This window comes from Arachis stenosperma, chromosome 7 (genome assembly GCF_014773155.1).
Source record: "Arachis stenosperma cultivar V10309 chromosome 7, arast.V10309.gnm1.PFL2, whole genome shotgun sequence".
In the NCBI taxonomy this organism is placed as follows: domain Eukaryota; kingdom Viridiplantae; phylum Streptophyta; class Magnoliopsida; order Fabales; family Fabaceae; genus Arachis; species Arachis stenosperma.
This window is the reverse complement of record NC_080383.1, coordinates 2,195,486-2,218,433: the sequence shown is the minus strand read 5'-3', so window position 1 is coordinate 2,218,433 and position 22,948 is coordinate 2,195,486. Positions and strand designations below refer to the sequence as shown.

Sequence of the window (22,948 nt, the reverse complement as noted above, 5' to 3'; positions counted from 1 at the left end):
TATCTTTGCCTCTTTTCCATTAGGAACTTTGTGTTCGTTCATGTTGTTGTGGCTATATGGTCTTTGATGAAAAAAAAATGGCAACTAAGTATGTGACAATTTGGATTTCTGGGCATTAAAATTTTGTCACTTGATGCATGCGTTGTTTGCTGTATTACATTGGTTTAGGGTTTAGTCAGGGTATTTTTTTTCTGTTTTGGATGAACAATTTTAGTAGTTGATTGGTGCTGTACTAGTATTAAAATGTGTATTTTTTCTGCTTGAAATTTCAGATGTCAGCACTCATAACATTTGTGATGCACCACATGGGTAGGTTAAAAAGCAATCAAAAGGGTAGAATATAATATTCTGGGGGTACTGTTAGCAACATTGACAAGATATGTGTGGATACTTGTAATTTATTTCTGGTAGAAGGGTTGTTTCTCGATTTAGGTTACACAGGGTTTAAGGATGTTCATTGGTTGGAGCCCAATTTTGACTTATCAAATGGTTTAAGGCCGCTTAAGAGGGATGCTGATGTTGTTAGTATGTGTGATGCTGCTATGAAAAATGGTAACAGGGTTCACTTGTATTTTGAGCATCCTGTTCTACAAAATTCTGAGTACGTAGATGAAGTCAAAGTATCTGATGATGAGGTAGAAGTTGTAGAGATAGACGATGAGGATGTGTGTTGTGATGAAGAAAGGCAGGGAGAAGATGAGGTGATGGAAGATCAGTACAATGGTAATGGAGAAGTGGGTCATGACAAGGGTAATGTTGATTCTGAGGTGCATGATGAAAACAACAATAGTGTTAAGACCACTAATGTACTACTGACGAATGGATTTTTGACGGTTTAGAATTTCTCAAATAAAATCTCGTCGAAGTATAGTTTCTAAACCAAGCAATAATCCTTTCATACAAAAAGTTGTTTGTCACTAGTACAAACCCCTAAATTTATAAACCGAAGTATTGGACCTCGGGTCGTTCTCCCTAGAATTTACAATAAAGTGTCTTGTTATTGGTTGTGAGTTATTTTGGGGTTTTGGATAAGAGGCATGAAAAGTAAATGGTAATGAAAATAAACTAACAACTAACAAAGCTCTTGGCAAGATGTGAGAACTAGAAGTCCTATCCTAGTTATCCTTCTCAATTGTGATGGGAATTGTGTATTGCTCCCACTTAGTCAACCTCTAACCATGGAGGAAAGTCAAGTGGATGAATCAATTTGATTCCTCAAGTCCTAATCAACTCCTAAAGGAAAGACTAGTTTTAGAGGCATTCAAATCAATTAGCAACTTCTAATTATCAACCAACGAAAGAATTAGATAACTCAAGAGTCACTAATTACTCTACCAAAGCCAAGAGGAACAAAACCTACACTAAAATCCAACCAAGCATTTCATCAAACACTTGGAAGGCACAAAAGAAAAGCAAAGCAAATTGACAACAAGAATAGAATCTAACAACAGTTATTGAAAGGAATTAACAACAACAATCAAAAGAAACACATTTATTATGAATTACCTTTATTGAATTGAAAGAGAGTAAAAGGAACAATATTAGATCTATAACAAAATACAAGAACAACATAAAGAAAATTGCAATAAAAGAATGGAAGAAAAATGAATGTAATTACAAGAGATTGAGATGTAGAAGTAGGAGAACATGAATCTAAATCTAGATCTAAGAACTAAACCTAAGCCTAATTCTAGAGAGAAGGGAGAGCTTCTCTCTCTAAAACTCTAAAACTAATCCTCTAACTAAAACTAATGACTAGAAAGTGATCATTGGTCCAAAAGTGATGCCTTCCCCTTAATCATTCATCCTTTTATTCCTTTCCCTTAGCAATTTGGCGCCAAAAATGGGTTCAGAACCCTCTCAAATCGCCAGGCACGTGTTGCATTAGTGAGGTCATGTGCCATCATCGGCGCGTGCGCGCACGGTACGCGTGCGCGTCCTTGGCCTGTTTCGCAATATGCGCGCGAGCGCCTTGTGCGCGTGCGCGTGCATGGCTGATTTTGCTTCTTTGACTTTTAATTCTTCTCTCCACTTGTATGCTTCCTTCCTTGCTTCTTTTGATCCATGCCTAGCCTATTTCATCCTGAGATTACTAACAAACACATCAAGGCATCTTATGGAATCAAAGAGGAAATATAATTCATCAAAATAAGGCTTAAAAAAGCATGTTTTTACACTTAAGCACAAATAAGGGAGAGATAACAAAACCATGCTAATTCCTAGGCTAAATGTGACAAAAGGTTATCAAAATGCTCTGAATTCAATACAAAACAAACCGTCAAATTGGGGTTTGTCAACTACCAACTGAGGCACCCCAAGTTGAGGGAGATCAAACTGCTGGACATGAAACCAATGAGGAGCAAAATTGGGAGAGCCAAGAAGCAGTAGTTGGTGACTCAACCACCGAGAATGTCGGTAGATATAGTAGAAAGAGAATTAGAAAGAAACATGCAAGGCCACCACCATCGGATACCACCAAAGTAGTAGGGGAACCACCAGCTGAAGAAGCTAGAGGAGAAGCAAAATCTGCACAGAATGTGTCAAATGAAGATGTGAATCCACATGTTGAACCTGCAGTAGAAGGTAACTTCATTTAGAAAATAATGCAATTTAGGTTTCATAGAAATACTAAGCTGCGATGTTGTTAACAACGAATTATTTTATTTTATGTTATTGTAGAAGAGAATCATAATGAGGAGGGAGACAGTAATTTAAGATAATCAGGAAGAAGGAAGAGACACTCAAGGCCACAACCATCAGGTTAGAGAATTATTCCTCCTAGGGACAATGAGGCCCCAACAGTGATTGTGCCTGTACATGAGGGTAATGCTGATGGAGTTGATAATGGTGGAGAAAATGAGTTCCAGTACAAGTCTGAGGATCTTCACAATTTACCTATATCAGATGATGAAAACGGGGTTCCGGTATTTTCACAACACAATCCTTAAGCACGCTTCGGCCAAGTTAGACTCGAGCTGGGCATGGAGTTTGCAACGATGCAAGAGTTCAAGGATGCTGTTAAGAAGTTTAACATCCAAATGGGGAGGGAAGTGTTCTTTTTAAAGGTGGAGCCTTTAAGATGCAGAGTTATTTGTTATAATCAGGACTGTCCGTGGGAGGTGTACTGTTCAAGGAGAAATTTCCCACCAAGTTTTCAAATCAAGACGCTAGTTGATAAGCACATATGTCCAAGGAGTAAAAAATCTAGATCAGTAACCTGTAAATGGGTGGCTGGAGAATTAGTTAACAAGCTTAGAATTTCTCCTAATTTGATACAAAGGGAGGCAGAAGAGTGGTTCAAGGTAGAATATGACATAAGTGTAGGTGAGCGAATGATGTATAGGGTAATGGAGATGGCAAAGGACATACATCATTGAGGGGACGGAGAAGGAACAGTATGGGAAGCTACGCAATTATTTATCAGAGATGCTTAAGGCTAATCCTGGTTCTACATGTACTATGAGTACACATCCACAGTTAGAGGGTTTGCTTAAGTTCAGAAGTTTATATATATGCTTAGCGGTATGTAAGAGAGGATTTAAATATGGTTGTAAGCCTTTCATTTGTCTTGATGGAACCTTTCTTAAAGGGCATTTTGGGGGTCAACTACTCACAACTGTAGGACAAGACGCGAATAATAATCTATTTCCTATAGCATATGCTGTGGTTGATGCTGAAACGAAGAAAAATTGGAAATGGTTCTTGCATTTACTTCATGAAGATATCGGGGATTACAAGGAATTTGGGTGGAACTTCATGAGTGACAAGCAAAAGGTAATTTATAAATCTTGTCCAACTTACTTATTTGTATTTATGCACCGATGTTGTACTGTTGAATGTTGTACTATTGAATGTTGGGTTTTCGTCATGTGGTTTAGGGACTGGTTCTAGCACTCCAAGAAGTCATGCCAAAAGTTTTACATAGATTTTGTGTGATGCACATGTGGCAGAACTTGAACAAGAGATGGAAGGACAAAGAGTTAAAAGGAGCTCTGTGACAGTGTGCTCGGGCAATGATAGATTTGAAATTCAAGAATGCAATGACATATGTCAAGCGGATCAATGTAGGAGCTTGGGAGTACCTGTCAAGTTATGAACAATCATCATGGTCGAAATTAGGATTTTCTGAATGGCCTAAAGTGGATAATGTTACCAACAACAATGCTAAATCATTTAATACAACAATAGTGGGCATGAGAGGAAAAAGTATCCTAACAATGCTAGAAGAGATGAGGTTCTACATCATGAGGGTTATGGCACAGCACAAAGACGCTTTATCATCATACACAGGAAAGCTGGCACCTATTCAGATGAGTAGGCTGGAAAAAGAGAAAAAAGAGGGTAATTACTGGGAGGCCCAGTGGGTTGGGGACGATGAGCATAACTTATTTGAGGTGAGGAGACATGGACACAGGGTTACTGTTAACACTCTAGAAAGAACATGTACCTGCAGAAAGTGGCAACTGACTGGATTGCCCTGTTGTCATGGAGTGGCTGCTATCCAAAGGAAGAATCACCGGCCTGAAGACTATGTGCATCACTGGTTGTGTATGGAGCACTACAACAGGGCATATCAGTTCCACATTCACTCTGTACCCAGTGAAGAGTATTGGAGTGACTATGAAGGTTATCCTTGTCTACCTTATAAAAAAGAGAGCACGTCATGAATCTAAGCGTCAAGGTAATAGCCAATACAAAATGTCGCAAAAGTATGGTCAAACTACTTGTAATTGGTGCAAAAAGGTAAACACCTCACTTGATATTAACCCATTGGTTTTGTAATCTAAATTAGTGTATACATGACTTGTTAAATTTGTATTCTAAATATGTACTAATCTGTTGTATATGCTGCAGCAAGGACACAATGCAAGGACATGTGAAGAGAAGAAAAAAAAGTCTTAGGGGACAAACTAGTCAAGAAGCCGAAACTGCATTAGGAGCAGCAAATGAAAAAGAAGATGCTGCTGATCTATCAGATAAAGAGCAAGAAATGTACTATGAGAAGACTCTTGAGGCAGCAGATGAACAACAAGTTACACAAGGGCACCCCCAATCTCAAACTGATAATGAGGTTAGCTTCACAATTTTACATTTGTACTTGTTTTTTCTGCAACATACACAGACTTCTGGAATTTGTGTTTTGAATTTGTAGCAAGCCCAAGGGTTGGAATCAAACCCTGCAACAGAATCTGATTCAACCACTACTATCAACAAGTCAGCTCCACCAAAGGTTTCTGGTGCTGTAGCTGCTGCTCCAAGACTTGTGAGGAAGGGTGCATCTAGTGCTAGGGCAAAGATCCCCATTATGAGACCACCATGCACTATTGCACCAGCACATGATCCAATTAGGCCACCACAGGTCAGGCCCAGTGTGGCTGCTGCTCCCACTCCAAGGGCTACCTCAGGGAGGCCCAATGTACCTTTTAGACCACTATAGGTCAGGCCCAATGTGGCTGGAAGGCCCAATATTTCTATGAAGCCCAATACTTCAGCCCAAGTGCATGTGCCAAATTCTAGCTCCAGTGCTCCCTTATTGGTTTCTCACCAAACAATGAATGCAGCAAGCAAGGGTACCACAAAGAGATTCATGGAATTCATGCCCACACCTGCACCTTTAAAGCCTTCACAAAAACCAAAGAAGAAGCCATGATGAATGTGTTGTTATAGGGTCTTTTAACATTGTAGAATTGATTTAGGAAACTTTTGTTTTGAGTGTTAATGAGCTTTTTGGCTGACTTGTTTAAGTTGTTTTCAGAGTTATTGAACTAAGTTGTGTTTGACTTTGTTTAGTACTTTTTATGTTAGATTACCTAATTCCCTTATGTCATTGCAATATTGTCACTTAATCACAGGTTATGCTTGAATTACAGGGAATGTTTATTTACTTTTTGGGAATTGCTATAAACGTTATGTAACCTTTTATGGTCAATGTGATCAGATATAGTACATTTAAATGTTAATTACCAAGTTTGTACTACAAGTATTCCATTTGGTTTTACTGCACTTTGCAAAACACAACACATATCAGGTTCTCATCAAATTTATAGTCGAATAATTTGGTACACTCTTAATACACATCAGGTTCCATGAAAACACAATACAAGAGTTGTCATTCCCTATTTCAACCAAATTTGGCATATTCACAGTTATCAAAATACACACTAATTATTCACATTTAGTCTTCATCCACTATTTAACATTAGTTCAACTCAGTTCTTAAATAGAGCAAAGAAATTGATGAAGACACCAATTACAACCCCAATGCACATCATGATTAGAAGAATTTCAATCCTCCTCAATTTCTCCTTCAATTCTTTTGTAAGAACAGATAGCACCATGGGTTCTATGTCCTCATACTCCACTGATTCGGACAGCTTCCTAGTGCTCTTCTGTTTGAGTTTTCCACCTGAAGATAGCTTGGGTTTGTTGTTCCAAGAACATTCCTCCTCTTCAACCATGTCTTGCTCTTCCAATTCATCAATCCATTGAAAATATTTGCAATCCTGTTTTTTATTCTGTCAAGAACACAAATTGAAAACCCATGAAGAACAGATCAATCATAACGTGCGAAACATATATTAAAACAGGAATAACAACAAAGACCCATTAGAGAGCAAAATCCAGTCATGCTTACCTTCCATAGTGGGCACCGAAAGAACCACCTCCCTGGGTTAGCATTCGTCTTCGATCTCAGAGCAACAACAACAAGAGAACAGTGACACATACCGTCATACTGCTTCGAACAAGAGTCTTCACACCTATCGTTGCCGCCTTCTACCATTGACGCAGACCTTCGCTTCATACCTGCTGCATCCATGGTTGAAACGGCTCTTCAGATGCATCACGTTCTCATTTTGCAATTGGGGATTAGGGTTAATGAATTGAAAAATTTGGGAATGGGTCCAGTTAAGCTCTCTATTTGCCACACAAGCTTTTCTATTTGTCACATCACACACTTCCATCAATGGAGAAGGCATCACTTGCCGGACGGACATTTGGTGCACGTTTTAAAATTATCCAACGATATTTTTGTCGATAACAAAAGTGAAGGACATTATTGTCAGCGTTTATAAAATTCGGGGGTATAATTAGTGGTTAACCCTTCTAGTTACTTTGTAAACAAATTTGTAAAGAGATGTATAAATAATTTATATAAATACATTTTTGAGTGGGAGATAATTGTTTTTTAAAATAGAGGAAGTAGCTATAAATTATGAGCATGCACGCACGTATACTTAGTTGTGTTACTGCATGTCAAACATATTAGACATAACATTTATTCAGTGCATGTGTCTTTTGTGTTTAATAATAAAAAAAAGTATGGAGAGCCAATAGTTTTAGTGTATAATATGTATAATAGGTTTAAAAATAAAAATATTTTAAAAATAAGAAATCAAGTTTTTAATTAATTATTTAATAATTATTTAAATTTAGATTTTAAAATTTTAAAAATTAGCTTTAGTATTTAAATTCATTCACACTAGTCCCTACACCCAAATTCTAGTAAAGCCATCACCCTCCATTTGCTACCTACATTCACTCTATGCCTTATAGTCCTCCTCTCTCCTCATAGTCGGCGGCAACCATCCGACGACCAGGTAACCCAAACCTCAGCGCCATCCCTCTTATGCGGTCAGCGACGTCCCGCCATCCCGGAGCAGTGTCGCACCGCCCCTCCGCCGCCGTCAGAACCTCACCACGAATATAACCCTTTCCTTCCCCTCATGTAAACGTGCCGCCGACGCTACCGTAGACTCCGGCCGACGCCGCCACGGGTTTTGGTATATGCCGCCAAAAGCTCAACAACGCCGCTATTTGAATTAACCATGTGAGTATGGTAGATGTAAGGTACGCGTGGTTGAAGATAATATCAAATCAAACACTCAATTGTTTACTTTTGATTCTTATTAAACTACTCTTCCACCTTATCCCATGACAACAATAAAGAAGTCTTGTACCCCACAAATTTAGCCCAACAGAATACATAAATTCAATTCTAATTTTAGTCTTTATTATCTTATCTTATCTTTACTTTTATCTTTCGTAGGCAATGCACTATATATATATATATAGTTTTACATTCATAATTCAATGTTCAATTCAATCAATCAACAATCATAAAAGTTCTTTTCTTTGCTTTTCCTATTCTTTCACAATTTTATCAATTCTCACTCACATCTCCTCATTTGTTTTTTTTTCTATTTTTTGTTTCTATAGTTTTATGGTTACATCAAATCATAATATTGTCAAATTATATATTTTTCTTTTTTTTAATAAAAATTAAATTGTTGGATGATCATAGTTGTTTCTTCTATTTATTCATCTTCTTCTTCTATTTTAATGATCAATTTAGAATGGTCATTTTAGTAGGTATGCAAATGATTATTTTTATTTTTATGTAGATGATTATTTTGATTGGATTTAATTTAATTATATATAATTAAAATATATTAGATGTTCAATTAAAATATTTATACGAATACTTATAACATACTTAAAGTTTTAGTATATTTAACTTATTTTTTTATTTATATTCTTAAAACGAATTTATAAATAATATATATTATTTATTAAAATAAAAAATATCTTAAATATTTTATATAATTAAAAATATTAAATTTCTTAAAAATATTAGTTTTTAATTTAATATAAATAAAATATTAAAATAATATTATAATTTATCTAAAAATATGTAATATATTTTATATTCTGTTACGTATCCATGTCATGTCGTTTTCTCTATCCTTATAGATTATAAAGATAACACTCCAATATTATATATATGGTGTTAAAAATAAAATATATGAGAAGATAATTGTCCATAATAGAATGCATTTATCATTTAAGAATGACATTAGCTTGACTCACCAAGCATTTAATTTGTCCATGAATTTCACACGTTAATAGTTTTTTTTTTTCTTGTGGTTGTGACTTGTGATGACTTGTGAGAATATATTGTCTCTTTTTGAGTTTTTTCCAACGCGTAAGGAACAAATTATGACAGGGAATATAGAAGCTAAAACTATGGTCAATAATGGATTATATATGGAAATTAATTGCCATTGGAAAAAAAGAAGTCCAAGACAAAATGGGTTACAATAATTCCATTTGATTAGTCTTTTTCTTTAATTTGGACCCAATTTTGATTAGCCTTTGAGTGACTCAAAATAGTTGCAGTGAGAGGCTTAAAACGTTATTTTTCAGTTATTTTTATTTAAAAGCAAGAACTATATCATTTCCCTCAAAGCAACATCATTTTGTGTATGAAAAATAATTAATATATCTAAAAATTAGATAGTTAAAAAAATCCTTTTGTCATTTTTTATTTTTTTGATTGGTAGTCCTTTGGTCTTTCGTGAAAATGAATAATGAATAATGAAAAGGATTGAGTATTTACTAATTTTATTTATTGTAGAGGTTTCTAAAATATTCATTGATAATATAATTCAATTACAATTTGTGTTGGAAAAGTAACATAGGATTTGTTATAGAGATGGAAATGAAATTAGGTGTGAAAAAACAACTAGTGTGCTTTTAATGCAAATTTTCTTATATAGTAATTTTCTACTAATATATTAAATTATGTTAATAAGAAAATTAAATTGAAAATATTCTTTGGATAGAAAATTGTGATTATTCAATATATGTATGTCAAAGAATATTCAGAACGAACATTTTATTCCAGCCCTTCATCAACGTAATCCCAAGTCTTCCCCATTCCCTGGTCATGGATGTAACTAATTAAGATTTGTGGTAATTAACAAACGGATCCCGCTAGGGAGACAATGGATTATTTGTACAATGTGTACAATGGCTACTGAGTTATAAAATGAACATCCCCTACACTATTTAGAATAACCATCCGAGTACAAGGAATAATAAACATCTTCTCGAAAAATTAAATGAGAAAATGTAACACTAATAATTATATCTCTAATATTCCATAAACCTCCATTGTACACATTGTATAAATATTTCATTGGCTCTTCATACTTTCCCTTAACAATAATGCAAGTTCTGGATAAGCTTGGATGAAATTAATGGCGTAAGAAAAAGGACGTCCAAGACAAAAGGAGCACCACATGGAGAGTTCCATGCAATGCATGAAAATAACGTCATGGATGGGTTTTAGAAAATTATTTCATTTCATTAGCCTTTGAATGAGTCAAATGGTGAGAAACAACTGGAGTAATTATCCACTACTGTATTTAATTACGTTAATAAGAAAATTAAATTCAAAATATTTTTCAGATCGAACAAAATAATACTTATATTACTTTATTTATTTACATTATCTCCCTAATCCTCTTAGTCAAGCATGCATTGAGGAAAGGGTTGGAAAAATTGTACATTTGAAGACTTTTTTATAATTAACAACTACATGCAGAAATGCAGCTTTATGCAACTAGAAGCATAAGAGTATATATTCTGTTATGTTTCACAAATGCATGCAACATGCAAGTGTGTGATATTGATATGTCTTATGCTTTCTCTTTCTCTCAACCAAATACATTAAGTTATTAGAATCCAGCTTTAATTTACTGGCAAAATGGCTTCTTACTTTCCATTTTTCTTGATCAACTTCTCATCTCTGTAATATACTAACATCTCTTTGTATAGCAATTAGCTTCTCTGCTTTCAGCTGATGGCTTAGTTTGTATTAAATTAAGAGATTATTAGTAAAGACATTGACAAGTGTGTGATTGTTTAGGAGTTGGGACACTCAATTAAACAGTAGAATTCAGTGAGAGAGGTGGAAACTAACGTGTAGTGTTGTTCAACTTGCATGGAAACAGAAAAATATAATATATAGGGGAGACAATTATATACTACTATAAAACATTGCAAAGGATGAAATGAAATTTCATCGGTCATCAAGTTAGAACTAAGATCAAGGTATTGCAGGCCATGCCATGAGAAATGATCTATTGATGTCAACTGATTTGTTGAGAGGTTCATAAGATATACAGAATTCAAATCATGTATCCATTTGGGGACTTTGCCTTGGAGCTTGTTATTGGATAAATCAAGTAAAATCAACCTTTGAAATTTTCCTGAGAACTTTGGAAAGTCAAGAATGGTGTTGGAAAATAAGCGCAGCATGTACAAATTAGAGAAAGTGTAATTGGCATTGACATAAGATTTTAGTGATATTGATTCATAGCCTGAAAGAGTAAGAGAGCTCAAGTTCTGATGTTTGGAGAAGAGTGAAAAATTGACAAAACCACCATGGTTATCTGATGACAAACACAATTCAGTGAGGTTCACAAGCTTGTTATCTTATTATATTGTGGTACAACGTTGCTTATTGTATAACCACTTTCAATGTAATTGCAACTACTTTGCACTTCAACTCCAACACCAATTTCTTAGGTAGGCTTTTGGTGTTGGGTCACTTGAGTTATTGCATGATATTTCAAACTGATAGTTGGCCCATACAACTTTATTAAGTTAGAAATTACGACGGATTACTCGAGTGGTCAGTTCATTCGTCTACTTAAACAAGTGTTAAAGGTTCGAATCCCACTTGCTGCATGTAGCAATCCATTGGCCAGCTATAGATCCATGACGGATTAGTCCATGAAAAAGCATCATTTTACTAAATAAATTTTGCTATCAAAACTTGTCAATGACACAAGAATGATGAGCATGAAACGCTAGTCAGATTGTAAACCAGTTGAATAAAGTGAGAACAATTATATAATTTCAGAATTCTTTTGCAACGTCATCAAGTATACATTAACACCATACTTCATAAACATACAACAATATAATTAATTAACAACTACAGGGTATTCTGTAATGTTTCCAAGTCACAAATGAATGCAAGTGTGATATGTCTTAGGCTTTCCCTTTCAGCTGATGGTTTAGTTTATATTAAATAAAGAGATTAGTAAAGATATTGACAAGTGTGTGCTTGGTTAGGAGTTGGGACACTAAACAGTGGAATGAAGTGAAAGGGATAGGGGAAGCAATTATAATACTACCATAAAACATAATTTTCTTGCAACATCATCATATATATGTAGCAACACACTTACAAATCATAAAACAAGATTGCAGACATTTAAAGAAAAAAAAATACAATCTCAAAACAAATAAAATATTAAAAGACACAACTGCAATAACCAACATCTGAAATACATGTTGGAATATAAATATACATTGAAAATAAATTAAATCACACATGTATTTATACACAAATATATTGGTGGCTGATTTTAGTGGCTGATTTTGGTATACAAATAATCATTGTTCCTTAAACCATTGATTAGCTTCAAATAATAATTGAAATAGTAGACAAAAAATTGAACCATTATTTGGAAGGAACTGGATCAACCGATCAAGTTTATCCAGATTCACTTGATTGGCTACGTAGATATAAGGAAAAGAAGCAAGGAGATTTGTATTGCATGCTATTCAATAACATTTATAGCACATTATTGTTTGTCTCAAATATTTCTTTAGATGTTGATGGTTTCAGTGGCTAAGAGAAGAAGGGGGGTTGAATCTTAACCCCCTTTTTCTTGATAACACTTGCTGACTTGTGAGATTAATTCTGGAAACTTTTAGTCTTTTTGTCTCCTTACTGCACACGAGACTTTTCTTATTTTCTCGTCCCAAACCACGAGACTTTTCCTTTTATCTCGTCCCTAGCCACGAGACTTTTCTTTTTGTCTCGTCACTTGGCACGAGATAATTTTAGTTTTTGCTCCTGTGAAGTAGAAACAGAAATGGAGTAGAAAGGAGAAGATTGCACCCAGATATATCCTGGTTCGGCTGCTAAGTGCAGTGCAGCCTACATCCAGTCTCCATCACAAAACATGATGGAATTTCACTATAATCAATCTGATTACAACTTGTAAAGTGCTAACCCAACTTACAAGGAGATTCCTACAGAATCATGATACACAACATAGATGAACAAAGGACCTCTAAGACATCTATGGCTTTTTTTTCTTTTAATTTTGCTCTCTCTGCCTTTTTCCGCTCTATGGCTTTTTCATACAAACCTCACTTGTTTGCCTTTTTCCATGAGACTCAAGACATGACAAAATTAAACAGAAAAATTACAAAACAAAGAACATTGAAGGAGAAGAGAAAACTGTTAGCTCAGGTAGCTCTGAGAACTCTGTGCCTTGCACTCTCAAATTTTCTCCTTGCTTCAAACAGTGATTGTCCACCCTTATTATAGAAGAGGGGAGCCTCCACTTATTGAAGCCAAAACCGAACCAACTTCTTCCTCCTTCAACAAACCGGTTCGGCCACACAGAGAGAAGAGATAACTAACATGCAATTACCTCTAGTCCTTCCTTGATCATCACTCTTCATCAATCCGAGCTCTCCATCCTTGGCTTCCTCTCCAAGATGGATTTCTGGCCCTTGATGCTTCATGATGATAATGACTTCATCTGCTTTAATCTCTGCCTTCAACCATCACTTCGCCACTCTAGCTACTCCCTGTGGTGGTTGAGCAGAATCAAAGACAAGCCATGCTTCAAGAATCTCCCTTGCTGGCCAAATCTTCAACTTCCTTTTCTGAGCATGAAGAGCTCGAGATTATCTCACCAAATCTAACCACATTTGGTGAAAATCTCAGCCACAGCTCATTTTTATTTTAGTATGTTTTCTTGCCATCATTAGCTTGATGGTCTTGACGCATGCAACTTCTTCTTTTTCTTTGTTGATGAGCATTGCTTCCATGGTTCTCTGGACAAGGACCGAAGAAAGAAGAAGAAAGAGATGAGAGAGAAAAGAGAATCTGAAGAAAAACAATTCAAAGTGGTTAAACTAATTAATTGAAAGTAGCTTGCTTTTACTTCCCTTAGAGTGGCGTGCATAGTCATAATAGCCATCAATCAATTTAGCTGAATTTTTCTCTCTCATATTCCCCATGCATTAGTTAACAATGTAATAGATTTTGAAATCCATCACATGGTTAAAGGCTTGGTTCCGTTGGAAGCACTTTGCTTTCATTTTTCCTTGGTTTCGGACCAAGTCTGGAACCATACATCACAAAGGAAGGCACACTTAACATCCATTTGAAACATTTTGAAACCCTTATGGGCAGCATAGGCAAGAAACAACCTAATTGCTTCCATTCTAGCTACCGGAGCAAAAGACTCATCAAAATCAATACCCTCTTCTTGATCGTAACCTTGGGCCACCAATCTAGCCTTGTTACGAACAACTTGTCCATCCTCACCAAGTTTATTTTTAAACACCCACTTAGTACCGGTAACTTTCTTACCATCCGGATGAGGTACTAGTGTCCAAACCTTATTCTTGTCAAATTGAGCAAGCTCCTCTTGCATAGCTTTGACCCATGATGGATCCTCAAGAGCTTGTTTGATATTGTTGGGTTCTATTTGTGACAAGAGAGCAAGATTGCTAGATTCGGTTTGCCTTTTGGTGGATGATCTTGTTGTTACTCCTTGGGAGGGATCACCAATGATGAAGTCATGAGGATAACCCTTCATAGACTTCCATTCTCTAGGCTTTCGGACAGGTGTAGAGCTTTGATGAACTTCTGGTGGTCTCACTGTTTCAGTTGCTCGTGCCTGCTCAGGAGACAAAACGGAAATTTCTCCTCCAATCTGACGAGACAAAACTGGACTGGCAGATTCTTCATTCTGGACAGATTTGGGATTTTCTTTGCTTGTTCCAGCTCCTTCTCCATCTGAATCATTATCTATCACAGTAATGGGAATTAAGTTAGAATCACAAAAGATAACATGTATGGATTCCTCTATTGTCCTATGCTCCTTGAGATAAACTCTATAGGCCTTGCTTGTGGTGGAATATCCAACAAACATTCCTTCATAGAATTTTGGATCAAATTTTCAAGATTTTCTTTATTATTAAGCACAAAGCATTTGCATCCAAAAACATGAAAGTACTTAAGATTTGGAGGGATTCCTTTCCATAGCTCATAAGGGGTTTTCTTTAACCCTTTTCTAATGATTGTTCTATTCAAAATATAACATGCTGTGTTCACAGCTTCAGCCCACAAAATTTTAGGAATCTCATTCTCACATAGCATAGCCCTAGTCATCTCTTGAAGGATTCTATTCCTTCTCTCAACCACCCCATTTTGTTGGGGAGTTCTAGGACATGAAAAGTTATGAGAAATTCCTAAATCATCACAAAATTTTTCAAAATCTTGATTTTCAAATTCCCTTCCATGATCACTTCTCAAATGAGCAATTTTTAAATCATTTTCATTTTGAATTTTCTTGCAAAGAGTGGAGAAGGCATGAAAGGCATCATTCTTATGAGCAAGGAAAAGTACCCAACCAAATCTAGAGTAATCATCTACCACTACAAGACCATAGTGTTTTCCTCCTAAACTTTGAGTTCTAGTAGGACCAAAAAGATCAATATGTAACATCTCCAATGGCCTTTTGGTTGAGATTCCATCTTTTGATTTAAAAGAGGATTTTACTTGTTTACCCAATTGGCAAGCATCACAAGTAAGATCCTTATCAAACTTGATGTTTGGAATTCCTCTAACCAAATTCTTTTTAACTAGCTTAGAAATTTGGTACATGCTAGCATGTCCCAACTTTCTATGCCAAAGCCATTTTTCAGATTCAAAAGATGTAAAACATGTTACATTTTGTTCCTTTAAATCCTCAAGAGTTAATCCATACACATTGTTGCATCTCTTGGCTTCAAATAAAATATCCACAGTTTTCTCACAAACAACCAAACAAACAAACTTCTTAAAGATAACATCAAAACCTAAATCACACAATTGACTAACACTAAGTAAGTTATGTTTCAAACCATTTACAAGAAGCACATCATTTATACAAGAAGAAAAGTTTTTACCAACTTTCCCAACAGCCACTATTTTTCCTTTTGCATCATCACCAAAAGTGACAAGTCCTCCATCATACTCATCTAGCTTTATGAAGAATGTTGTCTTTCCGGTCATATGCCTAGAACATCCGCTGTCCATATACCACATGTTCTCCTTTCTTTTGGATGCTAGGCACACCTGATTTACATGATCTGCCATAAGGCACTGTTGAGACTTGGTCTCTGATTCTTCATTATCATCATCTGAGTCATTTTCCAACTCTTCCCATGAAGCCATTAGTCCTTTCTTCTTTCCTTTTCTCGGCTTTTCTTCCTTCTTCAACTTGGGACAATCAGATTTGAAATGCCCCATTTCCTTGCAATTGTAACAGATTACTTTGCTAAGGTCTTTCTTCATCCTCCTTGAGCTGCTGCCTTTGCAATTTCTGGTGCACGAAATTGTGATCACTACAACTTCGCACAACTAACCAGCAAGTGCACTGGGTCGTCCAAGTAATACCTTACGCGAGTAAGGGTCGATCCCACGGAGATTGGTGGTATGAAGCAAGCTATGGTCATCTTGTAAATCTCAGTCAGGCAGACTCAAATGGGTATAGATGATGAACGAATATAATATAAAAGATAAAGATAGTGATACTTATGTATATCATTGGTGTAAGAGCTTCAGACAAGTGTATGAAGATGCCTTCCCTTCCGTCTCTCTGCTTTCCTACTGCCTTCATCCAATCCTTTTTACTCCTTTCCATGGCAAGCTCGTGTAGGGTTTCACTGTTGTCAGCAGCTACCTCCCATCCGCGCAGTGAAAGCTAATGCACACACTCTGTCACAGTGCTGCCAATCACCGGTTTGGTTCCCTCCCCTACCGGAATAGAATCACTCTTTTGCGTCTGTCACTAACGCCCAGTAGGTTACAGGTTTGAAGCACGTCACAGTCATTCAATCATTGAATCCTACTCAGAATACCACAGACAAGGTTTAGACCTTCCGGATTCTCTTGAATGCCGCCATCAGGTCCTGCCTTTACCACGAAGATTCCTTTTAAAGAATCCAAGAGATATTCACTAAGCCTCAGATGCTTGTAGAACAAGAATGGTTGTCAGTCACCTTGTTCATGGGTGAGAATGGTGATGGGCGTCAATCATCACCTTCATCATGTTGAAGAACAAGTGATATCTTGGATAAAGAACAAGTGGAATTGAATGGAAGAACAATAGTAATTGCATTAACACTCGAGGTACAGCAGAGCTCCACACCTTAATCTATGGTGTGTAGAAACTCCACCGTTGAAAATACATAAGAACAAAAGTGATCATTGGTTTCGGCCCCAGAGAGGGAACCAGAAGAACCAAGATGAAAATACAATAGTAAAAGGTCCTACTTATAGAAACTAGTAGCCTAAGGTGTACAAGAATGAGTAAATGACATAAAAATCCACTTCCGGGCCCACTTGGTGTGTGCTTGGGCTGAGCAATGAAGCATTTTTTCGTGTAGAGACTCTTCTTGGCGTTTAACTCCCGTTTTAGTGCCAGTTTGGGCGTTTAACTCCCATTCTTGTGCCAGTTTGGGCGTTTAACGCTGGGAATTCTGAGGGTGACTTTGAACGCCGGTTTGGGCCATCAAATCTTGGGCAAAGTATGGACTATTATATATTGCTGGAAAGCCCAGGATGTCTACTTTCCAACGCCGTTAAGAGCGCGCCAATTGGGTTTCTGTAGCTCCAGAAAATCCACTTCGAGTGCAGGGAGGTCAGAATCCAACAGCATCTGCAGTCCTTTTGAGTCTCTGAATCAGATTTTTGCTCAGATCCCTCAATTTCAGCCAGAAAATACCTGAAATCACAGAAAAACACACAAACTCATAGTAAAGTCCAGAAAAGTGAATTTTAACTAAAAACTAATAAAAATATACTAAAAACTCAACTCAAACTACTAAAAACATACTAAAAACAATGCCAAAAAGCGTACAAATTATCCGCTCATCACAACACCAAACTTAAATTGTTGCTTGTCCCCAAGCAACTGAAAATCAAATAAGATAAAAAGAAGAGAATATACTATAGACTCCAAATTATCAATGAAACTAAGCTCCAAATTAGATGAGCGGGACTAGTAGCTTTTTGCCTCCGAACAGTTTTGGCATCTCACTTTATCCTTTGAAATTCAGAATGATTGGCTTCTTTAGGAACTCAGAGTCCAGATAGTGTTATTGATTCTCCTAGTTAAGTATGATAATTCTTGAACACAGCTACTTATTGAGTCTTGGCCGTGGCCCAAAGCACTCTGTCTTCCAGTATTACCACCGGATACATACATGCCACAGACACATAATTGGGTGAACCTTTTCAGATTGTGACTCAGCTTTGCTAAAGTCCCCAATTAGAGGTGTCCAGGGTTCTTAAGCACACTCTTATTGCCTTGGATCACAACTTTATTTCTTTCTTTTTCTTTCTTTTTCTCTTTCTCCCTTTTTTTTTCGTTTTTTTCCTTCTTTTTCTCTTTTTTTTTTTTTGTATTCACTGCTTTTTCTTGCTTCAAGAATCATTTTTATGATTTTTCAGATCCTCAATAACATGTCTCCTTTTTCATCATTCTTTCAAGAGCCAACAATTTTAACATTCATGAACCACAAATTCAAAAGACATATGCACTGTTTAAGCATACATTCAGAAAACAAAAATGTTGCCACCACATCAAACTAATTAAGCTAGTTTTAAAGATGAATTTGAAATCCTGTACTTCTTGTTCTTTTGATTAAAAACAGTTTTCATTTAAGAAAGGTGATGGATTCATATTCATAGCTTTAAGGCATAGACACTAAGACACTAATGATCATAAGACACAAACATGGATAAACATAAAGCACTAAAATTCGAAAAACAGAAGAATAAAGAACAAGGAGATTAAAGAACGGGTCCACCTTAGTGATGGCGGCTCTTTCTTCTTCTTGAAGATCCTATGGAGTGTTTGAGCTCCTCAATGTCTCTTCCTTGTCTTTGTTGCTCCTCTCTCATGATCCTTTGATCTTCTCCAATTTTATGGAGGAGGATGGCATGTTCTTGATGCTCCACCCTTAGTTGTCCCATGTTGGAACTCAATTCTCCTAGGGAGGTGTTTAGTTGCTCCCAATAGTCTTGTGGAGGAAAGTGCATCCCTTGAGGTATCTCAGGGATTTCTTGATGAGAGGGGTCTCTTGTTTGCTCCATCTTCTTCTTAGTGATGGGCTTGAGGTCAGGCCTTCTCAGTTGAACCGGCTTTGGATGCCATAAATGGTTATGGAAAAACAAAAAGCAATGCTTTTACCACACCAAACTAAAAAGGTTTGCTCGTCCTCGAGCAAAAGAAGAAAGAAGAGAGTAGAAGAAGAAGAGATGGAGGAGATGGAGGTGGTGAAGAGGTATTGAGGTGAATGGTGAATGGGTGAAGAAGAAGAGAGAGTGGTAGAGTTGGTGGGGATCCTGTGGGGTCCACAGATCCTTAGGTGTCAAGGAAAAGTCATCCCTGCACCAAATGGCATCAAAATCCACGTTTTGAGCCATTTCTGGCGTTAAACGCCGGGTTGGTGCCCATTCCTGGCGTTTAACGCCAGGTTCTTGCCCTTTCCTGGCGTTTAACGCCAGTCTGGTGCCCCTTTCTGGCGTTAAACGCCCAGAATGGTGCCAGACTGGGCGTTAAACGCCCAACTGCTAGCCTCACTGGCGTTTAAACGCCAGTGAGTTCTTCCTCCAGGGTGTGCTGTTTTTCTTCCTGTTTTTCATTCTGTTTTTGCTTTTTCAATGGATTTTGTGACTTCTCATGATCATCAACCTACAAAAAACATAAAATAACAAAAGAAAATAGTTAATTATAAAACATTGGGTTGCCTCCCAACAAGCGCTTCTTTAATGTCATTAGCTTGACAGAGGACTCTCATGGAGCCTCATAAATACTCAGAACCGTGTTGGAACCTCCCAACACCAAACTTAGAGTTTGAATGTGGGGGTTCAACACCAAACTTAGAGTTTGGTTGTGGCCTCCCAACACCAAACTTAGAGTTTGACTGTGGGGGCTCTGCTTGGCTCTGCTTTGAGAGAAGCTCTTCATGCTTCCTCTCCATGATGATAGAGGGATGTCCTTGGGCCTTAAACACCAAGGATTCTTCATTCACTTGAATGATCAACTCTCCCCTATCAACATCAATCACAGCCTTTGCTGTGGCTAGGAAGGGTCTGCCAAGGATGATGGATTCATCCATGCACTTCCCAGTCTCTAGGACTATGAAGTCAGTAGGGATGTAATGGTCTTCAATCTTCACCAAAACATTCTCTACAAGTCCATGAGCTTGTTTTCTCGAATTGTCTGCCATCTCTAATGAGATTCTTGCAGCTTGCACCTCAAAGATCCCTAATTTCTCCATTACAGAGAGGGGCATGAGGTTTACACTTGACCCTAAGTCACACAAGGCCTTCTTGAAGGTCATGGTGCCTATGGTACAAGGTATAGAAAACTTCCCAGGATCCTGCCTCTTTTGAGGTAATTTCTGCCTAGACAAGTCATCCAGTTCTTTGGTGAGCAAAGGGGGTTCATCCTCCCAAGTCTCATTTCCAAACAACTTGTCATTTAGCTTCATGATTGCTCCAAGGTAATTAGCAACTTGCTCTTCAGTGATATACTCATCCTCTTCAGAGGAGGAATACTCATCAGAGCTCATGAATGGCAGAAGTAAGTCCAATGGAATCTCTATGGTCTCATTTTGAGCCTCAGATTCCCATTGTTCCTCATTGAGGAACTCAGAGGAGATTGGTACACGCCCACTGAGGTCTTCCTCAGTGGCGTCCTCCTCCTCTCTTTCCTCTCCATATTCGGCCATGTCTATGGCTTTGCACTCTCCTTTTGGATTTTCTTCTGTATTACTTGGGAGAGTGCTAGGAGGGAGTTCAGTAATTTTCTTGCTCAGCTGTCCCACTTGTCCTTCCAAATTTCTGATGGAGGACCTTGTTTCATTCATGAAACTTTGAGTGGTTTTGATTAGATCAGAGACCATTGTTGCTAAGTCAGAGGTATTCTGCTTAGAACTCTCTGTCTGTTGCTGAGAAGATGATGGAAAAGGCTTGCCATTGCTAAATCTGTTTCTTCCACCATTATTATTGAAACTTTGTTGAGGTCTCTCTTGATTCTTCCATGAGAAATTTGGGTGATTTCTCCATGAAGAATTATAGGTGTTTCCATAGGGTTCTCCTAGGTAATTCACCTCTTCCATTGAAGGGTTCTCAGGATCATAAGCTTCTTCCTCAGATGAAGCATCCTTAGTACTGCTTGGTGCATTTTGCATTCCAGACAGACTTTGAGAAATCAAATTGACTTGTTGAGTCAATATCTTGTTCTGAGCCAATATGGCATTCAGAGTGTCAATCTCAAGAACTCCTTTCTTCTGACTAGTCCCATAGTTCACAGGATTCCTTTCAGAAGTGTACATGAATTGGTTATTTGCAACCATTTCAATTAGCTCTTGAGCTTCTGTAGGCATCTTCTTCAAATGAAGAGATCCTCCAGAAGAGCTATCCAAGGACATCTTAGATAGTTCAGAGAGACCATCATAGAAAATACCTATGATGCTCCATTCAGAAAGCATGTCAGAAGGACATCTTCTGATTAATTGTTTGTATCTTTCCCAAGCTTCATAGAGGGATTCTCCATCCTTCTGTCTGAAGGTTTGGACTTCCACTCTAAGCTTACTCAATTTTTGAGGTGGAAAGAACTTTGCCAAGAAGGCATTGACTAGCTTTTCCCAAGAGTCCAGGCTTTCTTTAGGTTGAGAGTCCAACCATATTCTAGCTCTGTCTCTTACAGCAAAAGGGAATAGCATCAGTCTATAGACCTCAGGGTCAACCCCATTAGTCTTGACTGTGTCACAGATTTGCAAGAATTCAGCTAAGAACTGATGAGGATCTTCCATTGGAAGTCCATGGAACTTGCAATTCTGTTGCATTAGAGAAACTAATTGAGGCTTAAGCTCAAAGTTGTTTGCTCTAATGGCAGGGATAGAGATGCTTCTCCCCTAAAAGTCGGGAGTAGGTGCAGTAAAGTCACCCAGCACCTTCCTTGCATTGTTTGCATTGTTGTTGTTTTCGGCTGCCATGTGTTCTTCTTCTTTGAAGAATTCGGTCAGCTTCAACAAGAATGCCTTTGTCTTTGTTCCTGCTCATATGAAAGAGAAGAAAACAAGAAAATATGGAATCCTCTATGTCACAGTATAGAGATTCCTTGAGGTGTCAGAGGAAAAGAAAAGTAGAAGACAGAAGTAGAAAATTCGAACTTATCAAAGAAGATGGAGTTCGAATTTTGCATTAAGAGATAGTGTTAGTCCAAAAGTAGAAGGATGTGAGAAGAAGGGAAGTAATTTTCGAAAATTAAGTAAAAGATTTTGAAAACATTTTGAAAAACACTAATTGATTTTTGAAAACAAAAGTGGGAAAGAAGTAAAGTGATTTTTGAAAAAGATTTTGAAATTAGAAATTAAAAAGATTTGATTGAAAACTATTTTGAAAAAGATGTGATTAAAAAGATTTGATTGAAAAGTTATGGTTTTAAAAAGATGTGATTGAGAAGATATGATTTGAAAACAATTTTAAAAGATATGATTTGAAAACAATTTGAAAAGATATGGTTTTGAAAATTAATGACTTGCCTAACAAGAAAAGACATGATTCAAACATAAAACCTTCCTCAACAGAAAAGGCAAAAAATGTTCAATCAAATCATTAATTGTTAGTAAGTATCTTTGAAAAAGGAAAGAAATTGATTTTGAAAACATTTGATTGAAAAGATATGATTTGAAAAAGATTTGATTTTGAAAAGCTTTGAAAACTTGAAAAAAAATTGATTTTGAAAACAAAATCTTCCCCCTTTGCCATCCTGGCGTTAAACGCCCAGAATGGTATACATTCTGGCGTTTAACGCCCAAAATGCTACCTTTTTGGGCGTTAAACGCCCAACCAGGTGCCCTGGCTGGCGTTTAAATGCCAGTCTACCTTCTTCACTGGGCATTTTTGAATGCTCAGCTTTTTCTGTATAATTCCTCTGCAGTGTGTTCTGAATCTTCAATCCCTTGTATCATTGACTTGAAAAGACACAAATTAAAAAATTGT

At 37.0% G+C, this 22,948-nt stretch overlaps 1 protein-coding gene and 1 non-coding gene across 2 annotated transcripts; one reads left to right on the top strand and one right to left on the bottom strand.

The window, feature by feature from the left end:
• Nucleotides 1-6,209: 6,209 nt before the first annotated feature.
• Nucleotides 6,210-6,817, bottom strand: LOC130941179 (uncharacterized protein At4g04775-like). Its single transcript, XM_057869595.1, has 2 exons — nt 6,635-6,817; nt 6,210-6,515 (listed from the first exon to the last, which is right to left on the bottom strand). Exons 1-2 carry the CDS (start codon nt 6,815-6,817, stop codon nt 6,210-6,212), a joined length of 489 nt encoding a protein of 162 aa, XP_057725578.1.
• A 14,609-nt stretch (nt 6,818-21,426) lies between these two features.
• LOC130943054 (small nucleolar RNA R71) lies at nt 21,427-21,534 on the top strand. Its single transcript, XR_009071591.1, has one exon. It is a non-coding gene; the product is annotated as a small nucleolar RNA R71 (small nucleolar RNA).
• Nucleotides 21,535-22,948: the final 1,414 nt, after the last annotated feature.